Here is a 23,854-nt window from a genome sequence, read left to right as displayed (position 1 = left end):
CCCTCTGCACGGTGGGGCCCAGAGGCCATATGACAGCTGAGGCCTGAGGGGGTCTTGGGAGTGCGTGCTGGGGGTGCCAGAGCCCATGGGCCTACCCATGCCTGTGCTCCCCAGGGAGGCAGGAGCTCCCGTGGGACACAGGCAGACGTGGGGCTTTGCCCACTTGGGCTGCCTTATTGAGGGCCAAGTGGAGGAGAGGCAAGAGACCCCGTCAGGTGGCCGCACGACATGCCAGCAGCGAGGTGGCATTCAGTGGGTTGCGCGGAGATGAGTGGGAACCGGCTTCCTGAGGTGGCATGTAGGGCACCCATGGACGGCTATGATCTCCGGCCTGAACGTCCACAAGGAGGCAGCTCTGCAGGGGTCACAGCCAGTCCCCTGCACATCAGGGTGAGGCCCGGAGGCCGCTGGGCTGTCTCCCCCCCCCCCAGGGTGCTGTGGGGCCAGACCCCAAGATCAGAGGAGGTCCTGTAGGGCATCCTGCCTTCCTACCCTACCACAGGGCATCCTTCTACTGGGCAGGGCTGAGACTCACACCTTCACCCTGGTGACTGTCTTGTCATCTCATGCAGGAAGGTCACCAGGTTCCAACTAAAGCCAAGGCAAAAGGGACAGGAGCCAGGTCCTACACATCTTCCCAAGAGCATCTGCCCACTCCCCAGTCCCCTGGTTGCACCCCAGAAGCCCTGGTTCTGGGTCTGCCTGGCACCGGCTGTGATGCCGGGAGATGAGGAGGCCAAGCCATGACTGAGGAGGAGGATAGCAGGCCCTTCTGCCTCTTGCGCTCAGTCTTCACTGACACAGTGACGGACAATGACAACATTTCCAGAAATGTCACCAGTTTCTCATGGCTCTAAAGACAGGAAGACCTTTGCCTCTTTAATGACCCAAGATGCCGACTAGCCATTAAGTAAATCCTTAAATAAACATGACCACTCTGGATTCATCTTCCACAGCCATAAGGTGAGAGGTCCCTCCCTTCTTGATGGCTCGAGGGCCTGCTCACTGAGGGCGTGTCCCTGCCTCTGGAGCGTAATCGTATGCATCATATAATGCTCACTTGAGCAGCCTGGATCCCAGCCCCCCACAGTGCTTCATGACCAAGGGAACAGAAAACATTTCCCCCGTCACATCAATGAGGCTGAATCCTAAAGGCACCAGCGCGAAAGATCTGGCCCAGTGTGGCTCAGACAGGCCACTTCACAGAATGACGGGTGGCACTGGAGTTCAGGCCCATGGGGCACCTGCAAGCAGAGTCTGCAGCCTTCCCCAACCGGCACCAATTGATTTCAAGCTTCCTCTTTGCAAAAGTTGCTGGAAAGAACTACAAACACAGAGATGCTAACAGTGAGCCCACTACACGCAGCCCAGCCTCATCTGGACTGGAGCTACGACTGCCCAGCTCCTGGTGGAGAAGCAGTGGCGTCCCCATGCACATCGCCCTGTCCGCTGCTCAGGGCAATGAAAGGACACGCACACTGCCCACACAAGGCTGTATTGTTACTCAGACAGGATGGCGAGCAATTTTATTTTATTTTACAACAAATAGAATAATGTCCTGGTTGCAAAATGAAATAAATAGTCATGTTAATACAGAACTTCACCACTACCTCTTTTGTTAAAGAATGTTAAAATATTTTCTTGGATGAAAATTTAAAACTTTCCAATTTTTTTTTTAACCCCCATACTACCTAACTCCAAAAAGAAAAAAAATGAGCATGTTAATTTGTGTAGGTCATTTAATGGTAGCTTTTATCTTTAAAACATGAGATATCAGATACCCAAATAAAACCTACCTACGACTGTACTTAGCACCCTGTTTTATGCCTTTTTGTCCTCCCTTAGGTTCAAAATAAGTATTTCAAAAATAAAGCTAATACTGGTTTACAGATAGGACTTGGTCACTCCTGAGAGTACTTCCAAGCAAGCCCAACACTTAGAGAAAGTCTGTCGACTATACAAAGTGCTATATCCACATTTTTTAAAATAAATCATCATGACAGACTTTTGAAATCAAGATAAAATATAAAATCTTAATTTTTTACCTATAAAATAAAGAAAAAGTTAAATAGCAATGCTAGAAATAAAACTCAGATCTTCTAATTTCCTTCTCATCTAGAAAGATAATAGCTAAAAAAAATAAAAATTTAAAACCCCGGAGTTGCGGCAGGGAGGCCCGGTGGCCTCACGTCAGAGGTAGTACAGGCGGTTGGAGAGCGAGAGGTTGGGCTCCCGGTGGATGCTCTGGCCCACCAGGAAGGCCAGCTTGTGTGCATACTGGCAGGGCGCGGGCACACGGATGACACCCTGTGGCGGGGAGAGGAGCAGTCACTGGATGGCGCTCTGGGCTGTGTCCCGGCCTCCGGAGCCTACCCACCCGCCCCACCCCTGCCACTCACCGGCCAGTTGTAGTAGATGTGGCAGAGCTTGTAGGTCAGTCGCTGGATGTGGTCGGGCTTCAGGCCACTGCTGTCATAGATGACGTTGTAGTGTGTCGGGGACACGCTCCCGCTCCGCACAGCCTGGCTCACGATGAAGAAGTCATACCTGTGTGCAGTAAATGCCGGCAAGGCTGCCGTCTTCACACGCCACGACGGAGCTGTGCTGTTCTTCCCCCAGAGGTCCTGCCATCTCACGCTGCCCAAGGGGCCCAGATCCCAGCAGCTCCCCGAGGCCCAAGGACAGGCTTCCGTGGGAAGGTGTTCAGAAGGCAACTTCACTTAACGTCTGCCATGACCCTGTGCGGAGGCGTGGAGGGGGCTTGTGGCCGGGGTACTTCCCAAATGCCATCTACCCAGGACTGTTCCTCTTATTGTACCCATGGCTATTTAACAAAAATGTAACTAATTTTCATCAGTAAGAGTTTAGAGCACTGATTAAAAGAGAAGTGTGTGAAGGACCATAAACAGAATTTGCGTAAGACCCAAGCGAGGAATGAAACCAAGGAACACAACATGGGAAATTAACCATCGGGTGTTTTCATGTCTTGCCATCAATGAAACATCAGTATAGAGATGCTTTCATCTGAGCAGATGGAGACAGAGGAAAGGGTTTTGCAGTTACCTGTGTCCTCCCAAGAGACGTAAAACTAGAGATGTTAGAATGTCAGGATCATCTACAGTAGATTCCGTTTGGGGTAGAAGGAAGTCAGAAATGGCAAGTGACTTGCCCAAAAGGGACAGACAGACCAGGGCAGAGTGAGATCAGCCCAAGTTCCCATCTGTGTAAGCCTGTTCCGATGCCACGAGCCAGTGAGGCCCAGAGTCCACCTGAGGTGCCTGTCACATGTGCTGAATGACACCAGCCACCATGAGGGTTGGAACCGCACCTGGAGCAGAGCATGTAGCGTGGCATCCTCCATGACCCCACCTGGACTTTTCCCTGCCCGTCCAGACAGCCTGTTTGGGCTCTGGCATCAAGCCGTTGGGTTAGAAAATAGGGGGCTATTGGCACAGCTGCAGGAGCCCACTGGCCAGGTCAGCCTCAGCCCGACTCTGCTGCCTGATGATGTGCCTGATAGAGTGCCATCCTCCTGAACTGCCCACAGCACCTGCCTGAGAGTGGCACACCCAAACAGCACATTTCAAAGTAAAAACTGTGTCCATTGTCATGTTACACAGTGTTAACTAGCTGACTAAATGGAATACGGTCTTTAATATCACCTGTCCAAACTGTTAGGACAGGTTAAATCAATGTCTCTTATTCAAAACACTTGGGGCTAGGAATGTATCAGATTTGGGGTGCTATAGTCTTTGTCGCCTCTTGTTCAGAATCTGGGACACCCAGCAGTAATGGTCATGACTATTTAACCTCACATCCATACAGAAGTGTTCTGTATGCAAACTGCAGTGGGCCTGGCAGGGCTGCCTTTGTTTTTTAAATATTTATTTTTTAGTTATACTTGGACACAATTCCTTCATTTTATTTATTCATTTTTACATGGTGCTGAGGATCAAACCCAGGGCCTCTCACATGCTAGGCAAGCACTCTACCACTCAGCCCCAGCCCCAGCCCCAGGGCTGCCTTCTTTAAACAGGCTTGCGAACCCTGCCTGGAAAGACAGACCCCTTTCCTCTTCCCTCCCGTGGGGACTGCCATGGTGAAGACTCGGCTTCTTACTGGGAGCTTTAGGGACTACACCAAAAACCAACAACACTCTGGACCCAACAGAGGCCCTGGGCTGGCACTCGGGCCTCACACAGAGTGCAGCTGCCCAAGCCCCTCTCCTTGCAGCCGTCTCACCTTCAGAAACTACATGCTTGTCACACATCGAGAGGTTCCTGTCCTTAAACTGCCTGTAATACCACAGATGATACCATGGTCTGGGTGCAAGACGTGCCCTGGAAACCTCACATGAGGCGACACAGGGGTGCTCAGGGGTGAAGTGACAGGATCACAAGGACTGTGACCTCACCAGGGGTTAAGCCAGTTGATGGACTAATAATTTGAAAGGACTTCTGCAGGAAGGTGTGGCGTGGCATGGTGGAGGAGGAGGTCACTGGGGCATGCCACTGGGGACCGACTCGTCCCTGGCACCTGCTTGCTCTCTGCTTCTCACTGCTCTCCTCCACCATGCTCTTTTGCCATGATGTGCTGCTCCCTTACCTTGGCCCAGAGCAATGGAGCCCACGGACCGCGGACTGACCACGGACTGACCTGAGAACAGGGCCAGGATAAACCTTTCCCCCAGGCTGTTGGTGAGCACTGGGTCACAGCGAGAAAAGCTAACACGCACAGCAAGGCTCCCAGAGGCAGCGGGCCAGCAGCTGTGCTCTGAGGCCCAACACTAGAAAATCCCAGCCACAGTGGACATGTCAGAGCAAGGTACCCGAAGAACAGGTGTCTGGGGGGGTAGGGTACAGGCCTGAGACAGGACCTGTCCAGTGATGGCTACAAAACCAAGCTCACAGAGGCCGAGATTGGAGCACTCACCACTCGGGTCGGGTGACCTCTACATCGATGACCGTTCCCGGAAGTGGGTTCTGAAGTCGTCCTCCAGACTGGGCGAAGAACCTGGCGTTCACACGCTTCTTGACCACGATCACCGTCAGCCTAGGGCTTCAAGGGGTGGACATGACCACAATCAGTGCATCCCACTCCTAAGGCACTCCTGTGATAGGCTTGTCCCTTTCCCTTCATGCCCTGGACAGGGCCAAGGGCCAGGAGTGGAGTGCAGGTAGGGCCAGGCAGCGAGTGTGCCTAGGACAGAGCACAGGCAGCCCGTCAGGCCCAGAAGACACTCTGCAGTGGGTACTTCCTACTGTGTAGAAAAGCTCCTCATTTCGGACACCTGGCAGGCGGCTCCATCAGCAGCCTCAAGTCTAACCCACCACTTTCCAAACTCATTAGCTCCCAGCATGCTAGGGCTACAGGGGCGATAGATGCTCCCGTTCACTGTTTCAGGGCCCATCAGTGGGCCGCATGATGCACACAGGCCCAGAAGGCTCTCCCACACTGAACAGAACCACACCACTAGCTGGAGCCCGTAGCCCGTCCCTGATCCTCCCATGCAACCCTGGCCTGGCACCTCTGAAAGGCCCCTTTCCACTGCCCTGGGCCAGGGGCACTTGTGTGCACACAGTCCACGCAGGAGTTGGTGACGAGGACACACAAAGCCTCAGGAGACGACTGTTCCTAGCAGCTCTTTGTGCCTCCGTTACTGCAGGTGAATGCAGGTCCCTGGGGGCCTGGACACCTCAGGTCCCATGCTGTGGGCTGATGGGCTGCTCAGTACAGGCTCGAGGAACACCTGACTCAGCAACTCCAGTTTCTCCAGTGAGAACCGGGCAGGGAGGAGTCTGCAAGCCCATGTGGGAACTGACATCCAGCCAGACCTAACTGACTTCCTCAGCAGCAGGTCAGCAGGGGACCGAGAAGCACCACCCTTGGCCCACAGAGCTCTGCTGCTGCCGGTCCTGCCCCCACCCCCGCGATGGCTCTGCACATAGCACCAGGGCCAGCACCAGGGCCAACACCAGGGCCCAATGAGACCCACGTGCTGAGGAGCTGTGGCCCATCTCAAGCCCTCAAGCCTGTCCACCCTCGAGATGGGCTTCGAGCAGGGTCTGCGGTCACTGTTGACAGGACTCTAGAGTACCCAAAATAAGCACTTTCCTCAGCAGCTAGCATTGGGTGGGTGATGCTGGTCCTGTGACAGCACAAGGAAGGTTCAGCCAACTTGGACATGACACCAGTACCTTTCTGACTTGTTCTTACATCAGGCACTCCCCCCACATCAGCTGACCACGATGCTTCTCCACAGAGGGTCGGACTGATATGTCCACCATGACAGACATCGTGGTTCCAGAGAATAAGTTAAAAACTCTGACGCAGACCAAGTTTCTCAGCAGTGAGAAATAATCCCCGGCACTATTTTTCTTTTATACACAAAGGTGAAGCTTTTGCCTGGAAGCACTATTTACTATTTTTGTCAGCTCCTGAGTACTGTGTACTCTCCACTGCTCCTTGCAGTGGCTGGGGTGAGCCTCTCCCCTGTCCTGCTCACAGGGTGATGCCACATCATCCTGACCCTTGTCTTGGACACAGTGCTCTCCCCTGCTGCCTACTCCAGCACTGTCCATGGAAACTCCAGGACAGTGTGCAACACACTCGTCCCACCAGAGGCCTGTGCCCATGAGCCAGGGCAGGGGAGCCACAAACTCGCCAGCCAGCGCTGGAAGGCAGCCCTGTGTGGCGGTCACTTACCTTTGCCCAAGATGACACAGTTTCAAAGACAAAAAGGTAAATTTGTGACAGCGACTGTGGGCCTGTTGGTGTGCTTACTTGTAGCCTCTACCAACGGACTTGAGGCAATCCAGGAACTGTGGGACCTCGTAGTTGACCAGGGTCTTCAGCTGGCCGTCCCCGACACCGTCCCGGTACACAATGATGCGGCTGGGCATGTACTCATTACAGCTGTTCCAGGCCCTCAGAGCCGCTGTGGGCAGCACGGGGCCATCACAGGTGGGCCAGGGATGCAGCCTTTCCCCCACCCTGGGCATGCTTCCCAACACACCAGCCCAGGGCTCGCTCCTGAGGATGCTCCAGGACAGAAGGGAGCACACAGGCCTACCTTGCAAGCACACCTTGAGCCCATCTACCAGCTCCTGTCCACGATCTTGAAAGACACATCGTGAGAACCAGCTGTTCAGAGAAAAGTGTGACCAGTGAGGCCCACGGCCTCTAGCTTCCCCTCTCAGCTGCTCTACAGCTACCTGCTCTCAGGGGCATGTCATGTCTGCCACCTCCTTTAAGGGGTCTCCTAATGTCTCCTTAAATAAGCAGAAGTGGCAGGAGACCATAAATCCTTTGTAACTCTCAAAATAAGTTTTCTCCAATTAAAAACCAACCATGTACTTCCCCGTGCTGGGGAGAAAACAGGAGATAAGCTAGGATCCCACTGCCCTGCTCCTGAGAAGTCACCCTTAGGGGTCTTGCTCTTCTCAAGATCAAGGCTGGCACTCACTCACCAGTGATGCCGACAGCTTCTGCACCTGGCAATCCACTCAGTTCCCAGGAGAACCCTGAAGAGTGGGTCTACAGTGCAGGAATACAAGTGGCCAGTGAACTGTTTTCTCTACATTGGAAATCTGAAGTCCCATCTCAGTAGCCAATAAAAATAACTAACCAGGAAAGTTTGAGACTGGGCCACCTTTACTGAGATGAAAGGACATGCGACCCAGAATGCCTCTGAGAACGGTACTGAGGGCAATGGAGGGCAGGGTGGGCAGGTGCTGCCCTTTCCTTCCACCAGGATGAAGCAGAATGTACTCATAGGCCCGCAGCAGGGCCCAGCTCAGGGCTCACTTACCTGTCTTGTCATAGCGTCCATCCCCATGGTGACATGGGGTCTCACTCACCGGGTCATCCCTTCATTGATGCTGGCCACAAATCCTGCAATTGACCTCCGTCCAGCTGTGGTGTCATGGTAACAATCAATGCCAACTATCATTGCCAGCTTCAGCTTTAACATGAATATTGCCGTTTTAGAAACTGAACAATGGCACCACAGAAAAAAGACGTGTCTTTCTTAATGCCCACAGAACATTTCGCCCACCACGAGCCCAGCTCACCGGCATGTCCACTCGCCAGAGCTCACCGCCCATCTTGCAGTTCATCTGCAGGGCGATCTTGGTGGCAATGGCCATGACCGTCTGCTGTTTGCCCAGGGTCCGGGCCACCACACACTGGCTTGGGGTGGGGCAGTCCGTACACAAGTACTTTTTGATGGCATCATATTTGTCCTTCCGATTACTTGACAACAGACAAACAACCTACAAACAAGGGGATGACCTCGTCACAAGCAGCCAGGAGCGTGAAGGTTAGGACTGGGCTGAGAGCAGACAGCAAGCTCAGGGGCAGACTGAGGGCCACCTGCACAAGCTCTGCTGGGCGTCTGTCAGGTAGCTCATTAGCAGGATAGCAACAACACCAAGGCCACATGGCAGCTGGCCCAGGGCAGAGAGCTTGTCAAGCTGACTGTGTGGCCATGGTGGGACGTCCTTAGAGGCGCTCACAGAGCCAGGCACACTCCAGGACCAGCCTGGAAGGACTCGGGACAGCGCTAGCTGGCAAGGACTCCCAAGCAGACACAGTCTAGTTACTCCAGTTCATGTAGGACCATGGCTTACGATCCTGAAAGCTCGGGGTCACCTGACCCAGGCAGTAGTCTTCCTAGAAGTCTGAGGGCCATCCTGAGGCCAAGGTGAAGCACCACATCTCCATGTACCACCCAAATTCTAGGGCTGCAGGTTTAAGTTTTGGAGCTGAATCCAGCTCATGAACTCACTGTCATCTCCCCACAGATCCCAGAGCCTCGTTTTTCTATGGTCTCCAAGAAAGTTGCTGTCTACCTGGGCACGTACACTGTTCCAGGCAACACAGCTGTGATCTGCCTGTGGCATCCAAGGACAAAAAGGAGGGCTGAACCAGGGGCTGATGAGATGCAGCCAGCGCTTCCCTGGGCTGAAAGCCATGTAGAATATGTCCTTGTCCCTTGTCAGAGGCCTACCAGGGCTACAGGTGAACATCCAGGGTGCAGGAGGCACTGTGCCTAGCCTCCCAGAGCTGGGCGTTGCCCTCCGATGTTCTCTAGAAACGGCCAGCATGTGGGCTCCTAGAACAGCTCAACATGGCCTCCCCTCCAACCCTTGTTCCTCCCCAAGAGGCCCTCTCCCTCCTGCACAGCACTCACCCCATGCTGCCGTCTGCTGGTGGTAACCTGCACACATGCTCTCTGCAACTTTATGGTACAGTGTAAAAGCAACAGGAATTTACTAAACTGCTATGCGTTGGCCACCATAGTTTCAGGTCATGAATCTGACTAGAAAATAGGAGCTGCCAACTGCCAGAGATGAACTGCAACAGCAGCCTCGGGACTTGACAAGGCAGGGACCCAGCCAGACAATAGAATAGGCACACTGTCTGCCAAGTGGAGGAGCCTGGATTCAAGGGACCTTCTGAGAAGAGTGCAGAATGCCCCTCCCAGGTCTGGGGACACAGTGTGGAGTTCCTCAGGGGACCGCCACCTCCTGCCTCACCTGCCATCACTTCCCCCAACCCTGAACAGGAGGTTCTGTGGGAGTGGGGGATCCAGCCCCCACCACAACTCTACTTCCCACATGGGAAGGTGGCTAGACTCAGACATAGCCTGGTGTTTGCAAAGGCCATGCCCTTCATGCCAAACAGGACGATCCACACGATGTCCATCTCCACAGAATTTCTGGGTGCAGGGAACACTGGAACAGAGAAAGCTTGCTGCAAATTTTTAAGTGAAACCTTTGCCAGAAAACATACAGGCAAGAGAAGAACGTGTCTGGGTGTGTGAGCGAGCGAGCCAGCTGCAGGCCACCAAGGCAGGGCCACAGCACAAAGAGGGCAACATCCACACACAGCAAGAGGACCCTCTCTGCAGGAGGGACAGTGCCTGCAGCCCAGTGCCCTGTGGACTACATGTGTCAGGAAGCCTGTGGCCCAAGGCCTTCCAGCCAGGAAGTGGGGGATGATTTTCCTTTCATGGTATTTCAGGAGATTCGCTGGGACTCTAGACTGCACTGGAGGGGCGTGGGTGGGACCACGGGCAGAGCCAGGCAGCTGGCACTGCTGGGTTCTCACAGAGTCCATGCAGGACCGACCACTGTGGGCACTGCCTCCAGTGCTTTCATGTGTGGAGATGCCACCCAGGCACTGCCAGGGTCACGCCAGTGGCCAGGCCGGGGTCCAGCGCCAGACCTCACACTCTGACTGCCCCCACTACAGACTGCAACAGGAATAGGAAAGCCAACACTGCTCAAGTCCAAACCAGGGATGCAAGAAGACCACCTGCCACGTCCTCTGCCCCTCCAGAGCTCGCCGGGGCCAAGTGCCACGATTGAGGAGCCTCAGACCGCACACTGCTCCACACCTTCTCACGTCACTCCCCCCAGGGGCTGGTCACACACGATGGACAGACGCTTGAACCAAGACCAAGGGGACACCTCTCAGGAGTAGGGCCCCAGTGCCCTGCATGTCCTGGTGGCCTGGATGCTGATCTTCACAATCTCTGGGAGCTGCAGGCTGCACCCTGGGCAGTCCCTGCCCATTTCTGCGTAGCTACACTGCTGCCTGTGTGGAACACCACCACTGACCCACTTTGTCTTTTTCCCAATTTTCTAGGATAATCAAAGCCTTCAAGTCAGAACAAGCTTAAGATAGCCTCCTTTCCTCCCCCTTCCTCACCCCTAGCAGAGCCTGTGCCAGGTTCCCAGGCACATAGCAGCACCAAATCAGCTGCCATGTGGAGGGAAGGGCATGTTCTGTGGCTCATCTGGGGGTCCAGGGCTGACGCCTAGAGAAGGAGCTCCAAGTTCCAGGACTCGCAGATGTCACTTGAACACCCCCCACCCAGCGTATCCAAGGCCCAGCGGCCACTTACTATCTGGGTATCTGATGTAACCTTTTGCTGCAAGACGCGCAGGTAGGACTCGGTTCTATCGTCCACTTCAATCCTGCAGTGGAAGCACACAGGCCGACATTCAGAAAAGGAAGCAAAGGTCACGCTGCGCATACAATTGTCCTAGAGGCTGCAACTCGCGACACATTTCTGCACAGAATATGAAATAAAATGCCCAGAACTGCCCGTTAGGCAAGAGGCTGCTGCACAGAACCAGGCTGGCAGCATCAGTGCAATCTGTCCTGCCTGAGCATCCCCGGGAGCCCTGGGGACTCTTCAGCATAACCAGTCGGGAGCTCTGAGCCCCACACCCTCCGGGAACGATGCCTCACTTTCTTGAGAAGAAGTGACGTGATTGCTTACATGATTGCCTTTTTCATCTGTATGCCCATGGCTGGTGTCACCTTGAAAAGATTTTGGATCAGTGAGTTGGCAGCTTCGTAGTTCCTGCGCGTGTAGACGAGCAGCCAGTTATCCAGTGGCTTGACGCTGATCAGCGGTGCGCCCCTTGTTTCTTTTGACCAGTCTGCAAACTGTGGATTGTAGTCAAACTAGAAAAAAGTTCAGAGATGCTGTGAGCCTCCTGTGTACTCCTGAGGACACAGCCAGAAAGTCCTCATGATTCTGCCACAGCTACTGTGACCCTTAGGCCACTATGCTTGAGCTGCAGCCAGCAGCAGAGGAAACACCCGAGGGGGAAACATTCAAAAATGTGCCCGGAAGACAGTGGCACCTGTTTCAAGTGCACCCATGCCGCTTCACTAGCTCCCCCAGACACTGCCCAGGTGCCTCAGGTGAACTTGCCTTCTTCTCTGCCAAAGTCTTTCAAGGACAGGTGTTCTTACGAAAAACAAAAAATAAGACTTGAAAGTCAAACTACTTGAATTAGTGTCTGACACTGAAACCAAGCTATAACCCAGCTGCTAGCTGGGCAGAGGTGGCAGCGGCCCTGTGGTGGACCTCATGGGCAATGCCCAGTTCCTTCCACTGCTCGGCCTGCTCCCCAAGGGTCCCCATGGAGGGACACATCTTTTTGTGGTCTCTACAAAGGACACCAGAAATGACTGCATCACACTATTCCATTATCTGACAATGCTGCTCCCAGCTGTGACAGTGAAAGGGCAGAGTTGGCTAGAAGATGATTTAAAGTATTGGAAATTTGCAACATTATGATTACATAAAAGTCTTCCAGAATATGTGCTTTCCCCTTTCTGAATATGAAAGGTACAACAGCACACACATCTACAAACTGTCCACACAGAACTTCAATTAGATCTGGAGTTTTCCATGTAAAAAGTTGCTTCAGGGACAGACGACGTGCGAGTCAGATAATACTGCTCTGCTGCGCCTTAACTCAGTAACTGGGGTCACTTGAGAAAACAGCCAAGTCCCCTTTAGGCCAGGTCCTAGGGCTGCCGAGTGCTCTGGTGTGTATAGGTCATGAGGATGTGGCAGCTGGTGACAGCACCAGTTTGGTGCTCAGGCTATGCCCTCTAGCTTCACCCTAGTCTGGCCTATGTCTCACTTGATCCACTGCCTTAAAAACTGCCTTACTGTTTTTCCACCTTGGTGAATCTTTTCAGCTTGCAAAATTCGTCCTGAGAAAGACAGTAAGTTGGAGTCGAAGCTCAACCCCCAGTCTCGAAGCTCCCTCTGCACGTTGTCATCTCTGCAAATGGAAAACAAGCTCGTGCTGAGCCCCAGTGGACACGTGTGCAGAGTGCACCCAGGGCTGCCTCAGCTGAGGTTGCGCAGGGCAAGCTCCCCATCCCTCCCCTTCTCTCCAGGACACCTTCAGTTTAGAATCCTGAGACCCAAACTCCTGCTGCTCAGAGCAAGTCCTACGTAGGGCAGAGATCTGCCCCAACGCCCCCTCCTCCAGCCGGCCCCTTCTCCCAACAGGACTGAAGTGAAGCTTTATTCAAAGTGTTTGGCTCACTGAGGAGCAGAAGACAGGCCTTGCAACAAGGCCGCACAGGAGCCCAGACCCTGTGGACACGCAGTGGCCGCGCCAGGCACCTACTTGTGGATGTAGTCAATGAGGCGGCCCACCTCCCGCTGCCGCTGCTCAGGAGTCAGCCGCGTGTGCACTGCCAGGTCCTTCATCACATTGAAGTCATTCCGCATCTTGTCAGTGAGACCTGCACACAAAGCACAGAGGGGTGAACTTCCTGTACCGAGCTCTGCAGCAAGGCAGGTGTGGGAAGGGGGTGCCCAGGAGGGGAAGCCGCCCCCACAGGGTTGCTAGGAGGGCTGCAGGTGAAGGAGCCTGGGGAGTGGCCGTACTCTGGGACAGTGGCCCAGGAGTTGGGCAGCCTACCTGTGAGGTAGCAGAGCTCAGGGATGAGCATGGCGGGGCCAGGCAACGTGCCCCCGGGACCCCTTCTCCTCTTGGGCTGGCTGACCAGGACTGGCTGCTTCAGGTCGGTGATCTCTTGGTTATACTGCTGCTCAGGACAGGAAGGGGGGAGGTGATCACCAGGGAGCAGGTCACCTGGAGACAGAGGTGTGACTCTGGCTCTTAATTAAGGGTAAGGGCAAGGCCAAGGGCAAGGCCAAGGCCAAGTGGCAGGGTGGTTTTCAAGCACAGCATGAACATGCACTTCTAACTCTACTGGGACTAATCACCTCTCCTTTCCCCACAAACTAGGCCAGCCAGGAGAGCAGTTTCGAGCTCAGCAGAGTGGACAAATGGCCCGTGGTTGAGAGGGAAACCCTGGTGGGAGTCTCCAGGAGTGCAGGTGAGGAGCCCTCAGCACTCAGGGGCTTTGAAGGCTTTAGTTGGGGAGTTGATCCCTACCTCCAACTTGGGAGGGGGGGACAAAAGTACAGATGCTCACAACACCTAGACACAATGTCAGCATACATGGGCTTGGGCCCGGCTTCACCATCCCAGACCCTCCAAAGACCACCTGAGTTCTCACTGCAGCTCCTTCCCTGTGCCATCCAGACTCTCCTTCCTGTCATTTCCTGGAGCCCCCACATCTTTACCATCCCACTTAATTTATAATCACTTTTTAAAAACTCACACAATCCCACTGGGCAGAGAGGGAGGAGCATGGCATAGCCATGACCGGCTTTGAGAGCCCAGACACCTACCCGGGCCTCATTCCTTTCTGAATGAAGGGACCAGGTTCCAGCCTGGCCCTGCCATCCAGGTCAAGAGTTACCTTCCAGCTCCTACTATACTTCTCCTATACCTGAAGCACAGCACTCATTTCTGTTTTAGGTTCCTGGCCCTGATGACTACCCCCAAAACCCCTCTCTTCTGCTCCAATGTCTTCTAGATTTCACCTTTCTCCCCAAGACCACTCACCACTGCACCTGCATGTCCACCAAAAGTCTCAAGGACCTATCAGATGCCCCCAGCCTCACCCATCAGTTGTGTCTGCCACAGTTAACCAGGTACACCACCCCTGGGCCACCCCCATCCCAAGCCACCAGAAGCTGAATCCAGGTCAGCACCAGGGCCAAGCAGGCAGAGCACAGCAAAGGGAGTCTGGCAGAGCCTTTGGTCAGCAGGAGGGTTGGGACCAGTCCTAAGGACCACACAGCAGGAAGGGCAGCCTCGCAGAAGGGCAATACCAGAGTGAAAACATGTCACAGCAGGAGAGCCTGGGAGCAAAGGCAGTAGCAGGTCTAAAACCAGGGAAGGGGGGACAAGGTGGTGGCACTGCAGTAACCAGCACAGCAGCCCTCTGCAGTCTTCCACAGCACTGGGTGTGACCAGGAAGACCCTGCTGGGGTGCAGTCCCTGCATGCATCGAGGGGCTGGGCACACCTCATGCAGCATCTGAGACATCCAGACACTTAGAACAAGGAGGCAGCTGAGTAAAGGCACACCTGGTCTGAAACTACCCCTGCCCCGAAGCCCGAGAATAAGGCTGGAGGTCACCCAAGGTACACCACCCAGGGTGCCGGGCAGAGTAACAGCAGTGGTGACGTGCAGAGAGCCATCTGCAGGTGTCTTGTCTCCCCTGGCCTCACTTCATATTGACACCCAATTTCCAGCTGCTCTCGTCTCTATTTGATGACAAGCACTGACCTCTCCCATCCCCAACAGTGACCACTAAAAGGCACAGCTCAGTCCCCACAGCCACTTCTGACTACAGGGATCTAAACAGAGCTGGAGTCCCTGGGAGTGTGGAGGCTGGGGACAGCAGCAGAAGAAGCTGTGATGACTCCTGCCCCTCCCAGGCCCCTGAGCAGTAGTCCCAGCAGGCAGCTGAGGACCACCCAAGGCTGCTGATGGTGCACCTTCCATGGAGGACACATATGGCAAGAGCTCATGTGCCCAGACTCTCAGGAACAGAAAACACTCCAATAAAGGCACAAAAATAAAATCTGTTTCAGACAGGTTTTAAAGACAGGTTTGAAGGCATCAACTGACAGTACTCGAGAGGTAACTTCCTTTACTGGTAATACGGTGGTCAAAGCAGGTGGCCTTCTACAGGTCAGAGCATGTCTGCTGCCCTCCAGCAGTCCCGTGTGGACACTCTTCTCTGCCCACCAGCAGCCTCTTCTGCTACCCTCTGATCCTGCTGGTGTGGTGATGACCATGCCCCTCCTTCACAAGGCTGGGTCAGGAGACTGCCCAGAAACCCGACAAGCCCATTTGAACCTTACACATGTGAATCCAAAGCTAGAGTTCCCATAGGAGACTAGCACAGTGGGTGCCAAGGTGGACCAGCTGTGACCCTGGGCCCCAGGTGAAGTTGGCTGAAATGCTGGCTACAGCACAAAGGATCCAAGTGAGCTGTTACTCAGCACATTTACCACCTGCAAGTTCAACTTTGGTCTTTCCTTCTGCTAGAGAAGGGAAGCTGGGAGGTGCTTCTCATCGTGGCGCCATACTGCCCAGTGGAGGGTGCGTGGTGTGCATGTTCACGGGGGAGCTAGGTGACAGGCCTGCAGGGCTGGCCTCATACCTTACGGTAGTATTCCAGGAAGCTGACCTCCGAGCCATCTGCCTTCTTGAAGGTGCTCTTTGGATTCTGGTCCCAGTCGATATCATCTACCCTGTATGTCTTGTTATTGTACCTGTGGGCCAAGCACCAGAGAGAGAACAAGCATTTGGCAGAAACATAGGGCAGAGGACAAAGCAGGACCAGGCAGCCTACTTCTCTGGCATCACCAGTCTCCTGGTCATGTTCCCCAGACACTGACCCCAGAAGGGTGACAAGTGGCCCCTTTCTCCCAATCCCCCCGCCACCTCACACATCACAGAACTAGAAAGCCACATGCCCTGAAGGCTTGCACGAAGGAGGTTCTGCACTTAAAAGGGTAGGCTTACTTGGTCAGAACAATCAGCCCTATCAGCTCCTTGGAAACTTGTTCCTGAAACTTGTGCTCCTCTGTCTGGTGGTACAGGTTGAACATGAAGTCCAGCACCGTCTCACTGCGCAGCACTTTGTGGCTGACGTCGGTACACAGCATGATGTTGTTCTCGTACTGAAGGATGGAAGTGGTGAAGCCAGGCCAGATCACCAACCTGTCGAGGACAGCGCTGGTCACGGGGGCCCAGACACCAGTGCAAGCTACTTCAAGTTGGGTCCCTCGGCTCCAAAGAGACCTTTCAAGGCTTCAATAGCCTCATATGGTAGTAATGATCGTTTAGAGGTTCCCTTTTAAATAAACACACAAACTTGACTGGGCTCTCCTTTACACTGATCCACCTGCTGCAAGTGCCTGCATTACAACAAACCTAAACCACCTGAGCCATAGCTGTGACAGCACAGTGACTTCTGCCTGGGGACCTCATCACCAGAGGGCAAAGCTCAAACTGAGTGCTGAATAGATGCTTATGCCTCTCTGGCGACGTCAATGTTATTTTGTCGCTTTGTCCTTGAATCCAAGTATTGCAGGGTGACTTCTTAGGCAAACCAAGTTACATGTTCCCCTAACGTGACATGCACCATTAGAGATACTGTCACATCAGACCACCACTCTCAAAGTCTGTGCAGAGAGAAACGTAGATACAAACCTATGATTTGGAATATCAATAGGGTCACTTGGGTTATAATAGTTCCGTCCAATTTGTTGCAAATTCATGATTTTCAAGAGCCTGGAGAGTAGAAAGTGAGCAGTTATAAAAGTGAGGGTGGAAAGCATCCAGTCCTGCCTATGGGACAGCGGGCTGCTCTGGGCAGTACTGGCCCTCATGTGCCTGGAACCCAGCAATGAGTTCCAAATGTTTCAGAGTTTGGGAAAAGAGATCCCAAGACACACGAATTACATGAAATTCTGATTTGCATGTCTATCAGTTAGGTTCTCCTGGAAGCCAACCCTGGTGTTCGCTTGCTGACTGAGGCTCCTCAGGCCCAGCAGCTGAGGCTGGGAAGGCATGGTGCTGACCAGGCAGCCCTCTGCAGAACCACCCTGCCAAGCCTTGATTGGTACATCTATGGATTTCCAATCACATTACTTCAAAATAAAGGACAATTTTCTATGAGCAATTTTAAAAGATAAATTACAAATCCAAATCTCATAGCCCATTATTCAGCCTTCAGATTCTTTTTACCCAGAAAATAAACTCCCTGCCAGCATGTCTTTATTTTAGCTTTGGAAGATATGGCATGCACACTGACGACCAGTACGAGCCAGCCGCTGTCATCTCTCGCCACAGGAAGGTGTGGAGAGGTCTCACCCACCCCTCCCAACCAGAGCCCCCCAGGGAAGGGTGACCCTGGCCCAGCACAGGCAGGGTTTTGAGGACCTGACATCAACACAAACAGGGAAATTAAAGTTAAGGGCTGGCTTGAAGCAAACTGCATGCTGATAAACCACACCTGAACCCACCCAGCCCCAGTTTCAATCCCAGGAATATTGCAATGAAGTCACACAGGGCATAAAGCCAGGTTGTGGATCAAAACCTAGAACTTGGAGGCCTTTACATAATATATTATATATATATATGTATGTATTATATGTAATCTTCGAATGTTCTAATCATTCACCTATTTTCTCAAAAGGAAAAAATTCTTAACACACATTATTATAAAAATTACCCTAAGTGGCATATTTGTTGCTCAATCTGTTTTCCTAGGTTATCATTCCCACCTGGGATGATAAGACATGACAGTTAAAATCATGGCAATCCAGAGACACTGGCTCACCCAACATGGCAAAGCCCAGGTAACAGGTGCACATGTATTCCCTATACTCTTCTTCCAGCTTTTCTGTTTTAAATCCTTAATAAAATACTCAAGTTTAACCACACTCACCTCCTGAATATGATGTTATAAAACTGCAGACAGGTTGGCGATGTGGGTGGGAGCTCATTGGTCAGCGTGATGGTGATCCGGACATGCTCTCCATTCCGGGTTTGGCTGAACACTTCTGTGACCTGCAGCCAACAGGGTGGGAGACCAGCTTCCAATTCTTATGGAAACCAAACCCAAAACACAATGCCTCTTTAACAAGGCAACCCTAAAGTCATCATTGAAGGATGGATGGACTGCAGTCCTGGGGACATAACCCATGGCCTCACGTGCATTCCAGGCAAATGCATTACCACTGAACTACACCCATCTCCAGGCCTAAGAAGTACATTTTTTAATGGCACTTTTAGAAAAGGATTAGGAGGAAGAGTGAGCAAGCCCCCATCACAATTTGCTGTAGCCCTTCAGTTTCCTGGTGGACTTGACAAAGGCACGTGATGCCAGTGTGGCCTCTGGGCTAGCCATAGGCCAATGGACAGGAGACCCCCAGGGCCTCTTCCAAAGTCCCCATCACCCTCTCCCCACCCAGACATGTGAAATAACCTTGTGCTGTAGTCTTTTAGGTAAAAATAATATTGTTCCATCAAAAGCATGACACCTTCCAATGAGATCTTCATGCTGGAAGAGGAGTGCAGAGCGGAGCCTCCTGGCCTCCATCAGCGGGTTGTAGTCGATGTGGTACTGGTAGAGTGCCCACTGGGGACGGGAGGTCAGCCGGAAGTGGTTGGTGCTCAGCCTCACTATGATGCCTGAAGATCCTGCAGAGCCGGCCACACTTGGTTAGCACAAGTCCAGAGTGTCCTTCCTGGAATCTTGCCTTCCGAGAACAGAGCTCAGAGCAGCAATCAGTATCCAGTTCCCAGAGCCTGGACTTGGGCACCACCATCCTACATGTTCAGGGACTTCTAGAGAGTCCAGTGTTTGGGAACAAACCCCCCCTGGACCAAGGGATTCACATAAAAAACCAGCTGTCTCTAAGGCAAATGGTGTTGAAGGGTCCCATGTACTACCTAATACAGTAACACGGTGTGCAGTCCCGGACACCCCAGCCATTCCATCAACGCTGAGGGCTTCACACAAACAGCAAGACAATGCGCTTCCATTCCCTGCCTTGTGCTGGAAGTGACCTCCTGAAATGATCTACCAACTCTGTCCTGGACTCCTTGACATGCATGGTCCAGGTTCTTTGAGCCTGAACATGACCTTCTGAAATGTTCTGCCCACTCACCTGTTTTGGACTCCTTGACATGGTCGAGGTTCTGTCTGGTGTTCACACCGAGGTCATGAAAGTCCCTGCGCCGCCCTCCTCTCTCGGCCAATGACAGCTCCTGAAACCCAGCTGAAATCTGGAGCTCTTGAAAGAAAAGAGGGAAAATGGAGCACATGGGCAATGCCAGGCTGAAAGAGAAGGGCAGTGTGATGCCCTCCTGCGGAGGGCTGCTCCCCATGGCACATCTCCATGGCACCCCTCTGTGGGGAGACCCCTGCCAGGCTTCTACTATCTGGAGTTTTAAAGACCTCCACCCTGGTATCTCCTGACATGTGTCATGCCACGTGGAGCTGCAGCAACGGGGGGCTGACCCGGTTCACACCCAGAACCCATAATGGAAGACCCAAGCCTAACACACGATGTGGAACCTCTTCACCATCAGACATGTAACTGCTTTTAGTTCTCTACTCAAGTTAGCCCAGCTTTTGATGCTATTACTAATGATGCCAAGAAATGGTCTAAAACGGCTTATTTAGGCACGATAAGCAAACTGACGAGTGATTTGAAATTTAATCACGTTGTAATCACTATTACAGGCCTTGGCAAGTCTACAGTCTTTGTTTTCAAGCAGAAAAGAAATTTGGTGCCCCCAGCACCTGTGGGCTATGCAGAGACCTGCTGGGCCCTGTAAAAGCTGCAAGAGCAGCCGCTGCCCAGGGCCAGCACTGCACACCCCATGGCTGCTCCAGGTCCCTCCCACTCTCCTCCACCTGGTGGCTTGGCTGTGGCTCCTGCTGCTCCTCTCTGCCGTCCTCGGCCGACCAAGTCCCCTTCTGCTGGTGGCTGCTGAGGTCTCTGCTGAATGTACCCTGGCTGCTGACTCTGCTGGTGCACAAAGAAGAGCCACTCTCAGGTCAACAGTCCAGATACCAGTGAGACCAGCTTAACCCAGTCCCAGCTACTCAAACACCACCTCCCAGATTCCCGAGTGTTCTGTTTTAAAAAAGAAATGCCTTTGAGGCAAGAGTCACAAATGATGTCAAGAGCCAGTTTTTCAAACAGGTGCGCGGTTCTCGGCTTCTTCCCAGAACAAAGCTGTTTTGGATATTTATTTATTGGTGCTGGAGATCAGACCTGGGGCCTCCCAGCTACTAGGCAAGGGTTCTACCATTGAGCTACATGGGAGCCCAAGGTGGTCAATGGTCTCTAAGACCCTTATGAGGCAGAAAAAACTAGTGCTCACTGCGGCTGCCCCTACATGCTGTGCCGTCTCCTGACCGCGGGCCCTTCCCCGGGCTCTGGCTCTGGCTCGCCCAGTCATCTTTTCTGGAGAGAAAATAATTGTGAAGACAATGTCATGCATAATCACATCTGGCCGTTTCTACAAGGTTACCTTTAAACATTAAGATCCTAAGATAAGCTCCTCGATTATCACATGCTGGACTCTTCTCAGCAGTTTCTCAGGGAAACACCCATTCCTACATCCCACAAGCTGGCCTGGGCCACTGCCCCAGGTGGTAGGGCCAAGTGGAAAACATTTCAACACAAGGTTTAGTTTCCAAGAGAATCAGTATGGACTGATGCAGGAGAGGCAAAGTGTCCCGAGAATTCAGTGATGGCAACAGACTCTCCACCTGGGTACTGCACACCCTGGTATAATCTGCCACAAAACTGGCATTTGTGGCATGTTTCCAGCAAGCCCCTGGGCTCTTCCTTCTGCACACCTGCTGCATCTGCTTGGCTCCTGCCCCAAAACTTCTCCCTCCTCCTCAACTGCATCTCATTCCTGAAAGGACATCAGCACCCTTTGCCTCTGAAGAGAAATGATGGGTCTGTATTTCTAAACTGTTCCTACAGCTGCATTCATAAGAGTCCACCATGAGAAGGCTTCAGATTCATCACCTCTAACCCGCCACGGTGAAGGCAATAGCTCCTGAGCTCCAGTGCCCAAACCAGCCGCTGCCTGTTGCAGACAGGTGACTGTGAGCAAGCCACACACTCTAAAGCATAAGTTCCCACTCGGGTTACACAAGGCAACCTTCAGAGGCCAGCATGTTGCATCTGGCCCTAAACCCTGCATTCACAACACGCCCAGGAGAAGGGCTGCAGGAGCACTCTCAACTCACCTGCTGCTCAGACTCAGCAAGAGCCCCTCCCCCAGCAGCCACAGTCAAGCCCCTGAATCCCCTATACCATGGCTCACACCTTTTCTAAACTAGAAGAGTCTGGCTCATTCTCTTCTAAGGACCACATCAACGGTGTTATTCCCCCACTTTCCTTAAGGCTGTCCACCTGCTGCAGCAGCCACTATACCACATGGTACCTAGCCTTCTGGTTCAGACCAGACCTGAGGCCTCCTAGCTACGAGGCAAGGGCTCTGCCTCACACGTGACAGCCACACAGGGGGCTCACCACAATTTGGTCCTTCTCACCTGGTCCAGTGCAATAATCATGCAAATATCTTTTTAAAAACCCAAAATCAAACTAGCAATAAGCTGAACTGCCCTCTCAATAGGGAATACTCTTAAGCAACAGAGCAGTTCTCAAAGCTGTCTCTGGCTGACTGTGTCTGCAACTTGCTGGAAACATGGACGTGTGTAAGGGGGATGGGGGAGTCCCCTTCATCCAGCCCGAGCTGGACCTGTTTGCAGCAGTCCTCTAGATGGTTCTCATGACCCCAGGTTGAGCAGCACGGCAGAGTACTGTTCACATAAACAAGTGCACCTTGTCCAGCTTACCCAGGGAACTTCACTTTTCAGCTTGGTCTCCTTTCAATTACAAAAGTATCCCAATCTGGAAGTTGGTGTAGGCACTCCTAAGGAGAGAAATAAGTTTGTGCTTCCAACAACTACACTAGAGAGCATTTACGTCAAAATGATTTATCAACTTTAACTTAAAAACAAGAGGCAACTAGCAAAAAACACAGTAATGTATTTAAAAGTGGTTAAGATGGCAAATTTGTTACTATTTTGCCACAATAAAAAAAGAAGAAAAACATTGTAGCTTGTTTTGGACCACACTTCCGGTAGAATTAGAAAGCACAGCAAACCCTTGTCCTATCACACAGCCTCCAGCTTTCTCCCCCTATACCCGGCCCTGAGCTCACTGGCCCCCTAGGAAGGCCCAGCCCAAATCATAGGGAAGCCTCCTGCTTCCCAGACTGCTCTAAGGTCACCCCAGCAGGGTCCCTTTTATGCCAATACTTCCCTACTTTCCAGCTCCCCTGACTCCAAGCCCCCCAGGAAGGCAAAGCCTTTTCTTGCACCCACTCCTTTACCTCCCTAGCCTAAAAAGGGGTCTGGACCATGCAACTGTGTTGGATAATCCAGTATGGAAGCACCCTAACTCCCCCAGTCATGGTCAACGGCCTGACTCAGGGCCCATTATAGCTCGGTCCTGAGGTTGGTTGGTCAACCACCTCAGGACGGCAACGAAACAAAGAACAGGTGCAGTGACCCATGGGGTTCAGATGCAGGAACAGGTAGAGAGTGGGGTGGGGATACTGGTGCCATAGGGGTGGGACAAGGTAGAGGTGGGAGTGCAGGTACCCATGGGGGTACGGACACAGGTGGTTTTCCTGGTGCAGGCATGGGTAGGCGCACAGGGAGAGGTGGGGTGCAGGTACAGGTTGGGAACACAGGGAAAAGCGGGGTGCAGGCATGAGTGGGTGCACAGGGAGAGGCAGGGTGCAGGCACGGGTGGGCGTACAGGGAGAGGCGGGGTGCAGGTACAAGTGGGGGTGCAGGCACGGGTGAGCACACAGGGAGAGGAGGGATGCCGGTACAGGTGAGGAGCGACCGGGCACAGGTGGAGTGGGGTGCGGGCGCCGTCCTGTGGAGATCCCGCCCGCCCGCGGCCTCGCCTGCCTCAGTGGATGCGGACTCGCAGCCGCCTAGCCTTCGGGCGCGCAGCCGAAGGAGCAGGGCCACCTCAGGAGAGCGGGCCACCTCAGGAGAGCGCGCCGCCTCGCACGCGCCGCCTCGCACCCGCCGGTTCGCACCGCCAACAGCCGCAACGGCCCGATCCCTCCGCCGCCTCGCGCCGCCGCCCCGCGCCGCCGCCCCGCCGCCCCACCGCCCTGGAGCCCCGGCCTCGCCGCGGGCTCGCTCCGGACTCCCGGGCTGCGCGGCGCGGCCCTCCTTTACCGCGGACGTACACGGTCCGGAGCGAGGCGGCAGCAGAGCACGTGACTCCCGAGCCAACGGTGCGGCGCGCGCGCTGCGCCCTGATTGGCTGCCGCGCGGGTGGCCGTTTCCCGGGGTGGGGCTACATGGCCTCGCCCCCGCGGGCCGAGCGGACCGGAGCACGTGGCGGCCCTGCGTGGGCGTGGAGGTTGTGCACAGCTGGGCATCCGGAGGGCGCCCTGGGGTGGAAGAGTGGACTCAGCTGTGCGCTGGCCCGTGAAATCACAGGCTGTTTCTTCCATCAGAAACGGGGTTCTAAGTTTGTCCTCAAGGGAAATAAAACTGTCTCCAGTGCCAGGAGGCGGGTACC

General features: G+C 53.5%; 3 protein-coding genes across 19 annotated transcripts in view; 1 reads left to right on the top strand and 2 right to left on the bottom strand.

Annotated features, from left to right (window-relative positions):
- Positions 1 to 16,677, top strand: part of RIMBP2 (RIMS binding protein 2) — a 214,058-nt gene extending 197,381 nt beyond the window's left edge. For 7 of the 17 annotated variants that reach the window (XM_081286194.1, XM_081286190.1, XM_081286193.1 and 4 more), the window contains 3 exons: positions 13,581 to 13,671; positions 14,160 to 14,335; positions 16,301 to 16,449. In XM_081286194.1, the coding sequence (XP_081142320.1) occupies positions 13,581 to 13,671; positions 14,160 to 14,335; positions 16,301 to 16,385 (352 nt within the window). In that variant the 3' untranslated portion in view covers positions 16,386 to 16,449. Of the gene's footprint in view, positions 1 to 12,513; positions 12,643 to 13,580; positions 13,672 to 14,159; positions 14,336 to 16,300 lie in introns of those variants that run through there. The other 10 variants (XM_081286192.1, XM_081286172.1, XM_081286186.1 and 7 more) reach the window with 8 other exon arrangements.
- Positions 1,574 to 8,031, bottom strand: LOC308644685 (piwi-like protein 1). Its single transcript, XM_081286200.1, has 6 exons — positions 7,860 to 8,031; positions 7,073 to 7,143; positions 6,784 to 6,937; positions 4,933 to 5,058; positions 2,400 to 2,547; positions 1,574 to 2,307 (listed from the first exon to the last, which is right to left on the bottom strand). Exons 1-6 carry the CDS (start codon positions 7,970 to 7,972, stop codon positions 2,191 to 2,193), a joined length of 729 nt encoding a protein of 242 aa, XP_081142326.1. The 5' UTR covers positions 7,973 to 8,031; the 3' UTR covers positions 1,574 to 2,190.
- A 187-nt stretch (positions 16,678 to 16,864) lies between the features above and the next one.
- On the bottom strand, positions 16,865 to 22,177 carry LOC308644684 (piwi-like protein 1; the record flags this gene model as incomplete). The annotated part of the gene is made up of 7 exons (XM_081286199.1): positions 22,099 to 22,177; positions 20,604 to 20,686; positions 20,131 to 20,245; positions 19,379 to 19,504; positions 18,694 to 18,908; positions 18,154 to 18,275; positions 16,865 to 16,994 (listed from the first exon to the last, which is right to left on the bottom strand). Exons 2-7 carry the CDS (start codon positions 20,679 to 20,681, stop codon positions 16,865 to 16,867), a joined length of 786 nt encoding a protein of 261 aa, XP_081142325.1. The 5' UTR covers positions 20,682 to 20,686; positions 22,099 to 22,177.
- Between the last annotated feature and the right edge of the window lie 1,677 nt (positions 22,178 to 23,854).

The sequence above is a fragment of the Spermophilus citellus genome (genome assembly GCF_964194105.1).
Source record: "Spermophilus citellus genome assembly, chromosome: 3".
Taxonomy (NCBI): Eukaryota; Metazoa; Chordata; class Mammalia; order Rodentia; family Sciuridae; genus Spermophilus; species Spermophilus citellus.
This window is presented reverse-complemented; position numbering and strand designations above follow the sequence as displayed.